We start from the raw sequence: 15,305 nt of genomic DNA on the forward strand, positions 1-15,305 counted from the left end.
TAATAAAATTACATATTTGTAGCACGTCCACCCAAAAGGAAGCTAGATAATTTTTCTCAAAATTGAACATGGAATACATTTTCCAACAAATTATAGTTCATTTAAATGAAAAAATGATTCTGATTAATCCTTTGGAGGCACCACAAATTGTACTTAAAGTAGCCAAAATTCACCGGCACATTTATAGAATTAGTAAATTAATAAATTATATTTCTAAGACAATATTGGGGCCAAATTAAGTCAGATAGATAAAACAGAGGTTTTAAACTACAGTTAACACTCTCGGGTATCTCAATTTATCGCAGAAATTTGAATTCAAATCCTGTAATTTACCGTAATATCTCTTTCAAATATTGCCTGTCATTTTATAAATATAAATGATTGAACCTTTGAATATAAAACGCGTTTTCCGCTTCCCGTGATACATTTCTGATAATTAATAAATTACTGCAATTATTTCAAGAGTACTTTACAGCCAAAAATAAAAAACAAAGACGCACACAACATTTTTCGTATGGATTTAAAGTACTTCACATTGAGTGGATATTTGAGTTAGATATTACGTTTAACGTTACTGGTTGCAAATGTGAAGTACTTTGCAGCCAAAAAAAACAAAAAAAAAAAAATGCACACAACATTTTTCGTATGGAGTACTCTTGAAATATTTAAGAGTGTGAGTATATTTGTTTCATTGAATACAAGATAAGTTAAATTATTATTGCTTAAAAGGGACATAAATAATAGTTATGTACTTTTTAGAGTGCATTGTTGCAGTAATTTATTAATTATCAGAAATGTATCACGGGAAGCGGAAAACGCATTTTAACAGAGAGTTGGTGATTTGTTCTATCTTTCAGAAGGAAATACAGAAGGACAACTTTAATGATTACAAAGTTAAACTCCATTAGAATTACTTCAGCTGCAAGTATCTAGTGAAAATTGATCATAAGAAGCAAAAAAACATTGAACTTTGCTGTTAAGAAAACTTCCTCTGCTACATCCTCATCCTCAGTCACTGCCTCCCCTGTCCCGATGACCCTGCTCCAGTTAAGGCCTTACTACCTGAACCAAGATCTGAAAAGTCCGTTTCTGCTGAAGAGAAAGTTACTGCAGACACAGAAAATAATGGCGACTCATCAAATTACCCCAGCAGACGGATTTCTCATGGAATAAGACTTTAATCTCGATATCGAACCAATCTTCTCTCCCGAGCAGCTCTTTGTAGTCAACAACTCCAGAGACTTTCAATATGATTGGTTCCGTAATTCCCTAGAATATGACGAGGTTGAAAAGTCAGCCAAGTGTTTCGCCTGTTCCAAATTTTCCATTTCCAACCTTGGGAAATTTGAGTTCAAAACATGGAGTTCCTCGTTGAAAGTTCATTCTAACAACAAAAACACAAAATGGAAAAGTGGATCAATTTCCTCACATGAAAGAGAAAGAAACCTCGGTTCTCGGCCATGTTCAGTCTCAACATGCTGAGGAAGTCGTGAAGTGGCGAGCTTATTTGAGGAATCTTTTCCAAACTGTTGGGTTCCCAAACAAGGATTGGCTTTTAGGAGCGATTCCGAAACAAGAGAAAAATTGACGGAATCTAATGAAAACAATCGAGGAAACTTCTTGGAGCTTTTGTCCCTGCGTTCACACGACAATCATATTCTCAAAGATAAACTGGAGGCCGAAGTCAAAAAATTTGGTTCAGCTGGGGCAGGTTTTGCCAAATGGACTTCACCTGACATCCAAAATGAGCTGATAGAGATTATAGCATCCAAAGTGACGGAAAATATAATTGAAGATGTCAAGACTTGTGCCGGCGATGAGAACTACTGGTTTCTGTGATTGTTGATGAGACATCAGATATGTCAAACACGGAGCAGTTCAGTCTGTCACTGGGATATCTGACGAGTGAAGGCATCAAGAAAGAGAGCTTCCTCAAGTTTGTAAAAGTTACCCAGACTGACGGCAAATATTTGTTTGAGAAGCTTCACGAGGCTGTCAAGGATCTTGGCCTTAACCCCGCCCGCACTGTCTCCCTGGCCCCCGACAGTACCTCCAACATATCCGGCATCAAGAAGGGTCTTGCCGCCAGGTGGAAGGAAGCAGCCCCACTGTGTGTCTACATCCACTGCTACGCCCATGTCCTCAATCTTGTAGTCAAGGATCTTCTCTCAGATATAACCCTGTTGAGAAATACAATGGGGACAGTACAAATTTTATACAACTTCATTGAAGGGTCACCAAAGAGGTCAGCAATCTACAAGTCGGTGAAGATAACAAGTAAAGATGAGGAGCATGCCAAGGTGATGACCCTGAAGAACCAGTCTGCTACCTGCTGGAGTCTCCGCTACGATGCTGTACACGCTGTATCTCTAGGGATGGTCAGAATCATGAAGACCCTCATAATAATGAGAAAAGATAAAGATACATTGTCGAGTTCAACAGCAACTTCTCTGCTCAACAGCATCTTTAGTCACGAATTTGTTTTCGGCATTGAACTGTTGAAGACACTCCTCAGACACACATCTAGCTTGTCAGATGAACTTCAAGGCAGAAAGGTTGACCTAACAAAGGCCCGGAAACACGTCAACCTAGTGATTAAGACTCTTGAAGATCTTAAGAATGAGAAAATCTTTGAATCAATCTGGAAACTTGCTGAGTTGAAGTCGTCTGAGATGAAATCAGTATTTGACCAGGAGGACTCAATTGATTTGGAATTCAAGGAGGCGAAGATTCCAAGGAGAATAAAGTGGAAAGGAACAACTGAATCCTACTTCCGTGAAACACATTTCGATGTTGCAATCAATAAGATTGTATTAGAGCTTGAGAGCAGATTTGCCACCGACGATACAAACATCACAATGGATCTCATTGCAATCGTCAATGACAGTGAAGTGGAGACCTGTGTCATTGAGCGTGTCGCCAAGCACTACAGACTTGAACTCGAGCAGCTCCAGTCAGACCATGCAATCTTCCAGCAATTCAAGGTTAATATTATAATGTTTCATTTTGCATTATATGTTTAAAATTTATGTTTCTCTAGGCAGATATTGACACAGAAGACATGGTTTCGTCACAAATTGCTGCGGAGTTAATAAGCTCGGGAGTGTTCCGCCTGATGCCGGAGCTATACAAGGTGATCGTTATCCTGGCCTCAATGCCCATCAGCAGCTGTGAGGCGGAGCGGTCATTCTCCTGTCTCAGAAGGCTCAAGAACCACATGAGGACCACCATGGACCAGGAGAGGCTCTCCTCCCTCACCCTCTTGAACATGGACAGGGTGATGGTGGACAAGGTGCTCCATGAAGACATGGACAGTTTGATTGACACCTTTGCGTCAAGGAAAGAGAGGAAAAACTTCTTCTTCTAATCATGATAAAGAACACATGCATTTTTTCTTCATTTTTTTCAAACACATCACCACGTATACATGCGAGTTAAGAACATCAAGACTTGTGAACATAATTTATTTTCTGTCGATGTAACTGTTTCATGGTATATTATAATCTCGTTCATTATCTTCATCCGTTATTATTTTAAAAATATTTAAGGAGGTTTAAATTGTTTGACTTAATTGTATAGTTCAAAAATTTTCTCTCATTCTTGCACTGTGCATTTTATACTCCATTATACTCCTTCCTTTATGAATAGGTCGGCATTGACTTTCCGTCTAGAGTTTTTCCTTTTCATTTTATTTTTCCCAATGTTTGCCTGAAGAAAATAATGGTCAGACAGTCCATTGGACGTTATTCTTGCAAGATTTAATCTATGCTGTAGCATTTGCCCTGTTTAAATATCCCACGTTCACCACTGAAAATCAACCGTTCACCCTTGTAAAGCGGACCAAAAAATCTTCCTGACATACGGCACTGTAAATGCGTATATCTAAATCTATAATGATTATTTTTTAATCGGTTTATACGGGCCCAATTACGATGCCCCAGATGATATTTATTCTTTACGCAGCAAGAAGTAATTACTCTTGCATACCTATTGGCCTAGAAAGACTCCTCTTAAGATCCAGCTAAGTGTTGGAGAGGTTTCATGTCACGCTTATCGTGAATCGAAAACGACATAAGTAATATAAAAGCTTTTTTATATAGGTTTGAGATTGAAAAAATGTCCAAATGGTCATGCTATATAAATGCATATATCTAAATCTATAATGATTATTTTTTAATTGCTTTATACGGGCCCAATTACGATGCCCCAGAATTTTACAAATGAAAACTTTCAAGAATAATATCGAATAGACCAACTGTGATTGCGGATAGTTATTATTTATTTCATTGTACAACTGTAGAGCACATGGGAAATGCACTAATGTTCAAGAAATCATGCGGAACCTCTTTCATAAACGATTCCTATTTTCATAATTGTAACTGGCCCTTTCATTTAACAAAAATTCATGGAACTATCGGACATTATCTTGTCAATTGATCAAATTAAAAATATTTAAAGAATAATACATTGTGTGCCTTGTATTTTTGTGTCCTAATTATGTAGGTACAACTGCATCAAACTGTATGAATTCTTACCATATTTATAAACTTCTCAATCCCAAGGTACTTATATTATAGTTTTTAATTTGTATTTATGCATTGAAATATAAAGTCACCTTACAAAAAAAAAAAAAAATAATACCACAACTATCCACTCATGAGATTAACATATTATAATTATTTTTAAAATTGAAAGTATGATTTGTATTGTGATCCATGTCTACATATGTGAAAAGCTACATAAATCATACGTGGATAAAATTACTAAACTATTGCAGATAAACTGGAGATGGCCTCATCTATTGTTAACATGAAGCATTTAAAAATATTATTTTACGAATTGAAAGTTTAATCAGAATTGAAGAACAATCTTTATATAAATATAAAAAAGAAAAACATAGCTCTTTGTTATGACAAAAACAAGTGATGTCATAACTAAAGACTTTGACAAAATACCACATTGCCACTCATTAAAATATAAAGTAATGAATAAATTAAATAGATTAAGATTAATAATATTTGCAAAGATTTTAAAAAAATAACAAGAAATGTCAGTAAAAATTATAGGTAGCCTCATAAATATCTTTTAACATATTCTACAACAAATTTAACAATCAATTTATCAAGACAGTAGTTCATAAGGGATTTTGCGCCAAAGTAACATGGAAAAAAGTAGATTTCACCTCCCAATAAGATAAGACATTTTCAATGCAACTTTTAACAGTGGATCTCAACACGTATACTGTGTATATACGTTTTCGAATCATATATTGTGGACTATTTTCTAAAACAATAATTATCCACTTCTTAAATGAAAGAAAAAAAAATGTTAGAATTTTTTTTTTTGAAAAAATAGTAGCAGGTAGGGGATGGTCCATTCATTCGAACATAGGGCCATATTTCATCTTATAATTCCTGTCTTCCTAGCTTAGATGCAAGGGTTCTAGGGTTCAAATCCCGTGCAAGGTTTTTACAGTTCCAAAAATGAATTGTTCCGCAGTATTTTTTTATCTGTTCTCCTTAGTAAAGATTATACGAAATTAATTAAGATAAGCAATTTATTGTTATGTCATTTGATTGAATTGCTCCTCAATGATTGTTGGATTAGTTATTTGTGTATTGTTGTGGGCTTTTCTTTTTCCTCGTTGTATTTTGTATTCCGTTCAACTTTGTGCATTTTCCTCCGAGTGTTCTTAGAGTATTTTTTTTTCTTTGAATTATTATTTTGTTTTTTTGTGTGTGTGTGTCTCTTGCACAAATTATGTTCATTGTTTCCCTGTCTTTCCCTACTTTCATATCCGTTTCTCTGTAATGAAGGAAATGAAAAAGGTTTTGAACTTTGATACTGTGCAGTTTTTTTTTTAGTGCCCAGGCAACTTAAGAAAATGTAATAACGGATATTGAAATGAACTTTTTGATTTATATGATGACACTGCTGAAGAAGAGAGTTCAATAATGACTCACTTTAATTAACCTCTGACAAATTAACTTAGACATGGAAACCGACTGGAAGAGGATGAAACTGTAGAATCTGCCATAAGAGAAGATCAAAATAGCAACCAAGAACTCAACAATTAAGGAAGTACGTAAAAATAAATTAGACGTGTTTCTAGCAGGTAAAAAACAAAACTTCCTATGTATTTATATAATTTGTTCTTAGATACTTATGTATATATTTTTTTAAATTATAGGTGCCGACAGATAAATAACACAGCCATATAAGGGGTATGTTCAAAACAGGTAGGATTATCAAGCAAAAATGATGAAGTCCTTCCACAATGAGAAAATGAGTGCTGCAAAGGAAAAATAATTAAATAAGTGTTTGCTGAGTATTGCAGAAGAGGAAAGATCTATCAAGAAGAAACTCTGGGAGGAAGAGCTTAAAACTGCAAAATCAAAAACGGATGCTCCTCTTCTAGAGGTAGCCATTTTAAACTTCAAGAAAGAAGCAGCTTAATTAGAATTGAAAAAAATTACTATCGAAATGAAACTGGTCAAATTCCGATACAACAATCTTTAATAAAATATAAATGTTAATTTTCCTGTACTATTTTAATAAAAATAGGAAATGAAATTTGAATAGACCCAGTCTTTATAAAAATTATAAATTTTATTTTGTTACACATTATCTGAATGAGGCTGCAACGGCAACACAAGGACATACATGCTAAAATATTAAGAACAGTAAAAATGAATTAAACTACTGCAGTACAAAGATAAAAAAATCATTTATAACAAAATCACGAACAGCAAACTGATTTTTGGATGTCCATCATGAAAGGAAGGCTGAACTAACTTGAATCATATCTATTCCTTCCAAATAAGAGTTTAAAGCCTCTTCAGTTACTCCAGCAGAAGGGGTAGGATTTATTTCTTTTCTGTAATTAATTAAAAGATTATGTAGAACAATTGCACTTCCAACAATTGCTGTAACACTTTCCAGCTCAGAAATTTCGAATAAAAGTGCAGGAAATCGTTTTTTGAGGAAGCCAAATGTATGCTCGATTAAAATTCGAGCTTTCTTGAGAGCTTTGTTGTGTGGTGACGTCATCTGTTATCCCATTGAGAGGTTACAGGGTATTGTGATTTGTTTTATGTTTAGGTAAGAGGAAAAAGAACGGCAATTTGCAGTTAATACAAGGAAGTTGAATAGTAAAGACGTGTAGTCATTTATATACTAATTAACGCTACAGTTGAAACCAATTACTTTTTGCTTTTTTGTATATCTTCAATTTTATCAATGTATGTTTTCCAAACAACTGTCGCAAGAGTGTCACGGCATGGAAATTCTAAATCAACTATCAAAAGAAGGGGCTCCTATTTCAAAATATATCTTGTAAAATATTATTTTGTCTACTTTGTTCGAGTCATGAGCACTACCTGCATACCTTCATGAGAAATATCGGATTATTTTTTTGTGATCGAAAATGATGACACAATTAATTGAATAATAATGTTGGCCGTTGAAGAACCGCTCAGGAATAATTGACTTTATCTGCTTTTTTTTATATCTGAATATGAGTGCAATCTACTACTATACCACAAGTTCCTGGCATACCTGTGTTAAAAATAACTCTTGGGGAATGTGTTGGGATTCTTCTGCACACAGAAATTTGACGAATTCAGATACCATTTCTGAGAGGAGCTTTGGTACTTAATTGATTGTACAACAGGCTGTTGTGGGAGATAATCTGATGAAATACTGATTACTAACGGCATTATAAAATATACTAGTTGAAAGAAATTGTAGCAAAATTGCCAGACGATGAATGGCGGAAATCCTTACCGGATTTTGTCCTTCCCGGGGTCCCTGAAGTTGAGGCGATAGAAAAAGAAATACATAGAGGCGACAAGGAATTTCTACTTGCAGTTTGGCATAGAAAGGCAGTAGTAGATTACAATCTTTGGCTTGCTGGAAGGATAAATAGGTGTATGTTATTTTCATCGTTAGCTAAAGGAAAAAAATTGATTGGTCAACTTTTTATTATGACATCAAATTTGAATATAGTCATTCAAGTTGGGCTTGTGGACAAAGCTTAATCAAGTTGAGCAGAAATCGAGAAATATTACTCTTAACTTTATAGCTGAACTTTTTTGACTGCACTGAGCAGAGCTTTACGAGAGTGTTATGTTCAAACGCCATTAAAGAAATGAAATTTCTGCACGGTTATGAAATATGAATTCTAACTTTATTTCATTAACTTCAAATGGGATAGGCCGACAGTAAAGATTTTTACAAGAGCTCTTGACTTAGCCCGTTGAATATATAATTTAAAAAATGATTTACATTAGAATCCATAATAATGAAAATTTAATTTAAGATTGCTGCAGATGTATCCAGCCCTGAAATACTTCTTTTGTCTAACAAGGGCATGCTGTCACAAAATGTCAACACTTTTAAATGTTTCAACATATTCCCTAACTCCAAATATACAAATATTCTCCTTAGTTGAAATCATGTTTTTTTTTTAAATAAAGGTATATTACGAAGAAAGGGAAAAGGCTGAAAACATCTGACACAATTCAGCTAAACGTTTGAGAACATCACAACGAATGAATCAAGTCCTATGGAAAAAAGATATAAGACCTACCAATTTAAGATTTTATTTTAAGATTGATTCCATTCAATACTTATCAATACTCGTCTTCGATGTGTATTGGTGGAAAACAAGAAGAACAACCGAAAAAATCTTTCACCTTTCACTCAAGCGAAGCAAAACGTGTGCAAGATGCAGCAAAAGTAAAAATTATTTCTGTGAAGAATGGAGATGCACATCAGGGGCACTCTTGCACTATCAGAAAAATAAAACATATCGAGTGAACAACATCTAACATTTGAGATAAACACATCTATAATCAAAAATGCTACCCCCAACGAAGCCCCAGGTACCTCTGGTTTCACCTTTCAATTTTAAAAAAGTATTCTAATCCTTTAGTTCCCATTTTAGTCCAATTTTATGAAAAAAATTTCTCCCTCGGCTGCTTTCCGGAATTTGCATCGAAAGGGAGCAGATGATTTTACGAAGGCTTACGACACACATTCTCGTAAATTTATAATTCAGACTCTATACCTGTTATATATATTCAAAGCTATAGGTTTGAGAGCACCATGAGAGCCAAGACTTAACAACGTTCATAACTCCGTGGGGAAGATTCAAGTTTAAAAGATGGCCAATGGGATTAAATGCAACAAGTGACGTATTCAATCTTATGATGGACCAAGCTTATGGGGAATTGCCAAATACAAAGAAGTTGATATTTTAAAATATGATGAGACATTTGAGCATCATGTTAAAAGTGTCAAGCAATTTCTTGATCGAAGTAGGAAGTTTGGAATATCACTCAATAAAGAAAAATTTCAATTTGCTAAGCCAAAGGTTGAGTATATTGGTTATATCGTCGGAGAACATGTAATTAATATCGATCCTAAAAAACAGAAGCTCTTTCAAAAATACCAGCTCCCAAAACAGAACTGAGTTGAGATCGTTCATGGGAATGGTCAATCAAATGAGCAGATTTTCAAAGGAAATAGCCAACTTATCTGTCACATTGAGACCTTTATTATCCAACAAGAATGAGTACATATGGACTAAAGAACAAGATGACATATTTGAAGATGTCAAGAAGTCTTTGGTTAAATTACCTCAAAAGAGTCACTTCATGCCGAATAGAAAAACTGTCTTAGAGACTGATGCTTCTAAGAAAAAAGGTATTGGGTATATCTTAAGACAAGAAGACAATGAAGGAAAATGGCATCTTATTGAAGCAAATTCTAGATGGTTGAGTACAGCAGAACAGAATTATCGAATGACAACGCTTGAGATGATGGCCATATATTGGGCAACCAAAAAATTAAATGTTTATCTTCAAGGATTACCTCATTTTCATATTGAAACAGATCATCAAGCAATTGTAAATATCCTCAACAAGAAAACTTTGGACGAAATTGAGAATCAAAGACAAAAAGAAATCAAAGAAAGGACGCAAATGCGTTATAACTTCACTGTTGCTTGGAAACCAGGAAGAAAAATGTTAGCAGCTGATAATTTGTCAAGAAATCCATACTGGAATCCGAGGAAGGACGACATATTGGAGGATGTGCATACGAATGAGGTTGCAAGAAGAATATTAATAAGAGCTGTATGTGGTAAAAAAATTCAAACGGATCAGATCAAGGATCGAAGATTAAGAAAATTGAGAGACCAAGCACAAGAATTATCTAAAATTGATAAATTTTATTAAAGACGGTTTTGGAAATAATATCAAAAATCTCCCTGAAGAATTAAAACTCTATTGTTATACCATGAGTAGCTCGGAAAGAAATATTGGAAAACCTGCATGTATCTCATCAAGGCATAGTGAAGACAAAGCAGTGTGCCAGAGAGATAATTTATTGGCCGGGAATAGATATAGACATCGAAGATATGGTGAGAAAGTGTGAGGAATGCCAGAAGTTATTACCTAGTTTATTAATGGAGGCTCAAATTAAAGGACCTAAAATGACGAGACCATTTCAAGCAGTAGCTGTGGATATATTTTCTGTAAGTGGAAAGAATTTCTTGGTTTATATAGATAGACTTTCTGGATATCCTGCTTTACATTATTTTGAGCATAGTGGATGCACATCAAGAGTGATTAAGAAAGTAATGGAGAGATTCTTCATTGATTATGGTATACCTGAAGTTTTAGAATCAGATGGGGGAACAAACTCACGTCCAGGGAATTTCAAGAATTTTTATCCCTTTGGGGAGTTGAATGGCGATGTTCTTCGCCACATAACCCACAATCCAATGGATTGGCTGAAGCTTATGTGAAGAAGTTAAAATATTTAGTAAAGAAAACTATGAATGGAAATAAGATAGATCAGTCAAAAATCAATCTTGGAATTTTAGAAATGAGAAATACTCCGAGAATAGAAGATGGATTGAGTCCAACTAAAATCGTCTTCGGTCGTCGTACTAGATCTATTATACCTATGCTACCTGAATTCCATCAAAAGAGAAGCCAAGAACTTTGTAAGGTTCCAAACCCAATTTTAAAAAAAGGAGATGGGAAGAAGTTATCTGTATTGAAGATCGGAGAATCGGTTCGGATACAAGATCATATAACCAAAAGATGGACCCATCAAGGTACAATTGAAACACAGGAATCTCAAAGGCGATATCTCATACGTATGAAAAATGGTCGTCTTTGGCATCGTAATAGGAGATTCATCCGTTTGGATTCAACAGAAGGGAACAAGCGGATGTCATTTCATATAACTTAGATTTATATTTTGTAATCATTCTCCTGGGGGGAAAAGGGGATGTTATATATATCCATAGCTATAGGTTTGGTGACCTATGTATAAATGTTCCGTATGTATTTTGTGTATAATAATATATTAATAGGAGAGTCATTCTGTATTCTCCGCGTGTAGAATAAAGTATATATATAAACTCCATATCCTCATATATCTCATATCCACGTATATCATAATACCAGAAAGGTTTTGGTCATTATACCATCAGAAGGGTTGGCACCCTCCTAGCCAAATCACAAACCATAGTTCAGTATGAAAATGAAAGGAAAGTATTCTCAACAAAAAAGGAGTAAGACATGGATATCCCTCCTCAGCTTTACTTTTTATTCTATGCTTAGACCCTTTAATCCATGAAATTCATAAGGAGAGTGACATCGTTGGATTTTTCTCAATTACATCCCATCTGAAGTGTTTTTGCTATGTGGACTACCTCACAATGATTTTTTCTGGTAGTCCCTTGCAAACAATCATACAAAGGAAGTATCTGAGCCTGCTAGATAACTTTTCAAAATGTTCTGGACTGCAAATGAATGCGGAAAAACAGAAATGATCAGTGAATACAGCAACCTAATCGAAAGATTTTGACTAATCTTCCACACTAGAATGAGCACAAAATTGCTAGGATACTGGATTGGAGATGATTAAATGAAAAAAAAACCTATACGAAATTAATTCTAAGATTGTGCAGACTTGTACTTTTTTTTCATCTTTTAAGCTCAATACCTGGGACAGAGTTCCGGCTTGGAACACCTACATAGTCTCAAAGGTAATACATTTATTACGGGTAACACCATATGAAAAAAACGTAGCAGCGCAGGTATCCATGCTTGAAAGGTTTTTCTTGGGAAAGAGGATCTATCAGGCATGGGGGATTACAGAACAATCACAGTGTTCCCTCACGTAATCCGGCGTCTCTATAAGGTACTGATGAACCACCTTAAAAAGGTACCGATAAATGAGTGCCAAGAGGGTTTTCGTGAGGTTAACGTCTGCTCACGAGTCACTGATTAAAGCATGTGAAAGAATAGTTATGCCTCTTCTAATATTAAATTATTTTTGGTTTGTGTATTGGAATGCTTCTGCCAATCTACATGGCACAGAAAGCCACAGGTTTCGGCCGGGCATCCTATAAGGTGCCCCCCCCCTATCAGGGTATTTATTTAACTTTGTTTTGGACTGGTACCTGGCCAACACAAACAGTAAACAGAAGAAAGGGTTTCAACCTTATAGGTTAGGGCCAGAAACCGTAAAAACCCTCCTGATCGCTGATGATGCAGTGCTAGTTGCGGAGGATCCAAAGAGCCTCCAAAAGATAGTCGACTGCTTCTTAGGTTAATGCAAGGCAGTTGGCGTTAATGCAAACTCGAAAAAGTGCACATTCACACATGTTGACCAAAACCAACAGTTACTGACAGATGTGTCAGCAAAGCTTTGAATAGACGGCAAGAATGTGACCCCAATGGCAGTGAGAGAAACATACAAGTACTTAGGTGTACAATACTCCCCCCTACAGGTATAGTTTACCAACATCTATGAGAAGCTGAGGGATGGATTAGGAACCTGGACGACAGTAAACTTTCTATCTTTCATAGACATATTGGCCTCCGGGATCATCGCATCCCTCTTCTCCTTTACCCCTTCACGTATACAAAATGTCGCTTTAAGGACATAAAAGGCTACAACATGCTTGTAAGGAGGTCGGTAAGGGAATGGGTAAGGCTATCTCACGACACCCTTAAAGAGTTATAACATGCTAGGGCGGTGGATGGGGGACTCGGTATTCAAGATATCCTTAACGCTCACAGTACTTTAGCTAATTGTAGAGCTCGGGCACTTAGGGATAGTTCTGACCCCATTGTGAAGGAGGTCGTAATATTCAACAAAGGGATGTTCGAAATAAGACTATCCAAATTGGATGACTCTCCTGCTCATCCAGTCCCAAACTGGAGAGTTATACAAACCTGCGCTCCACGACACGCAGGGGTTAACATCTATTAGTCAGGGTAATCAGAACTTTGCATTCTTAAAAAAATTGCCCGTTTGAAGAAACTGCAAAGGGGAAATAAGTGTGAGTCCTGTGCGGAAAAGGTTAAAAACCTAGGCCAAATACTTCAGACGTGCCCTAGGGTTCATGGAGCACGTATTAAAAGACGATATGACATCCAAGAGATGGTGGCGGGTTCCTTTAGCCAAAGGGGCATTATAGCCCTGAAGGAACCCGTGGTCCCACATTAAGACTCCGTACTTAAACCTGACCTCATTGTGTTCTAAAAGGCGAGGGGGTGTTGGTGGTCGATCCGACCATTATGTCAGATAAATGCCAGCTCGTCTACTACGTACGTACAAAAAAGGCACTATATGGGTCAAAGGATTTCAAACAATCACTGCTTAAACACTTGAAGTTAGGTGATGTGTACAACAGCGATTCAGTCAGGGTAATACCAATAGTTATTAATTGAAGGGGAGTAATTTCGAAGGAAGTGTATAACAACCTCAACAAAGCACTCGACATTTCCCCAACTAATATAAAGTATATCCAATTACGGGTGCTAACGGCATCGCATATAATGTACAGGATGGAGCCGGACATAAATGCTTGAGGATTTTCAGAACTTTCAATGTTTGGTCTTCCTCTCCTTTCCCCTAATTAATTAGGAAACCTATTTAAATAGTAAAACTAGGTTAGTTTCTCAAAGTATATAATTTATTTCTTTTAAATTTTATAAAAAGGAACACTTCCCAACGGGGAGGTATTTTATACCTGTATATGTATTTCTAGTTCTGCGGAGCTAAATGTTTTAATTAAAATACATCTTCCAATCGTGGATTTTATATATCTTATAACAAAAACGTTTACCATTGTCAGATTTAATAACTAGTAAAATTTTAAAATCATGTATATAGTTTTTGTAAAAATTTTTTTTTTTTCTAAGCCACACCTTACCACCGCAGTAGTAAGTTTACTCTCGGCGATAAGGGTGTGGGATGATTTAGATTTTAATATGGAAATGTGCTTTTGTCAGATGAATTATTTATTTGTAAAAAAATCATTCTGTATTTATTGTCGAAATCTAAGTATGATTTAAGCCCTCCATTGCTGCAATTCACTAAGTGGGTAAAGTGGGGAAAAGAATCGATCATGTACCTTTTGACATATTATTGCTTTGTTAAAGCATTCATCTGGTGTATATATTATTTCTCTTTAAGTTTCCATATAACTTGAATTTCATTATGTGGATTCCTATCTTCTCTCTAACTAACTACAAATCATCTATACTAACCCCTCTAACAAATCAGTTAGTAATGTTGAGCGATAATGTGCACGGAGAAAAATTGGAATACGATAAAATTATGGTGTTATTCAGAAACACCTTCAGATTATTGCATCTTCAAGTACAATCCTACTGCAAATAATCTATCTCTAAACAGACTTCGAGGCTACAAACTTCCAGACAAATCGAAGAAACTGTATCATATTTATGCAATTTTGTTTTTAGAATACATTTAAAATCAGTCTCTCATCATCTCCCATATATATATATTATCTATATATGTTTAAATTTCATGTGATATCTTACTTTTAACCTCGAAAATTCAGTAATTTTATTGTACATTTTAAACGTAGTACTAATATATTGAGGGAGGAAGGGACAAATTCATGGGGGAACATGGTCCAAAGGGGATTCTTTAATACGGACAAATAAATAAGACCCCGCTCTCAAAAGAACAAACTTTTCAGAAATCCCCCTAGTAGACAAAGGGAGGCCCATTCTCTTTGAGAACTTAGTGACATGTTTATGCCTAAATTATCCTATCGTCGATGACATGACTCTAAAGTATGGCGGCCTTTCTGTCACATTTTTTGATGACTTGTGGAAATCCCTTAACACCTACTGGATTAGGCAACTATGGAGAGGATCTATTTTGGAACAGTCATCTATCTAACTTTTCGATAGAAGTTATTCGGATGAGCACCACTCTGGACTTAAAAAAGTCTTCCAAAG

The 15,305-nt window shown here is 35.5% G+C and overlaps 2 protein-coding genes across 2 annotated transcripts; both read left to right on the plus strand.

Moving 5' to 3' along the window:
* The first annotated feature begins 2,056 nt into the window (after positions 1 to 2,056).
* On the plus strand, positions 2,057 to 3,644 carry LOC139906215 (zinc finger MYM-type protein 1-like). The gene is made up of 2 exons (XM_071890633.1): positions 2,057 to 2,984; positions 3,041 to 3,644. Exons 1-2 carry the CDS (start codon positions 2,196 to 2,198, stop codon positions 3,365 to 3,367), a joined length of 1,116 nt encoding a protein of 371 aa, XP_071746734.1. The 5' UTR covers positions 2,057 to 2,195; the 3' UTR covers positions 3,368 to 3,644.
* Positions 3,645 to 10,423: 6,779 nt separating this feature from the next.
* Positions 10,424 to 10,813, plus strand: LOC139906262 (uncharacterized). The gene has a single exon (XM_071890822.1). It carries the CDS (start codon positions 10,424 to 10,426, stop codon positions 10,811 to 10,813), a length of 390 nt encoding a protein of 129 aa, XP_071746923.1.
* Positions 10,814 to 15,305: the final 4,492 nt, after the last annotated feature.

This window comes from Lepeophtheirus salmonis, chromosome 8 (genome assembly GCF_016086655.4).
Source record: "Lepeophtheirus salmonis chromosome 8, UVic_Lsal_1.4, whole genome shotgun sequence".
NCBI classification, from domain to species: Eukaryota; Metazoa; Arthropoda; class Copepoda; order Siphonostomatoida; family Caligidae; genus Lepeophtheirus; species Lepeophtheirus salmonis.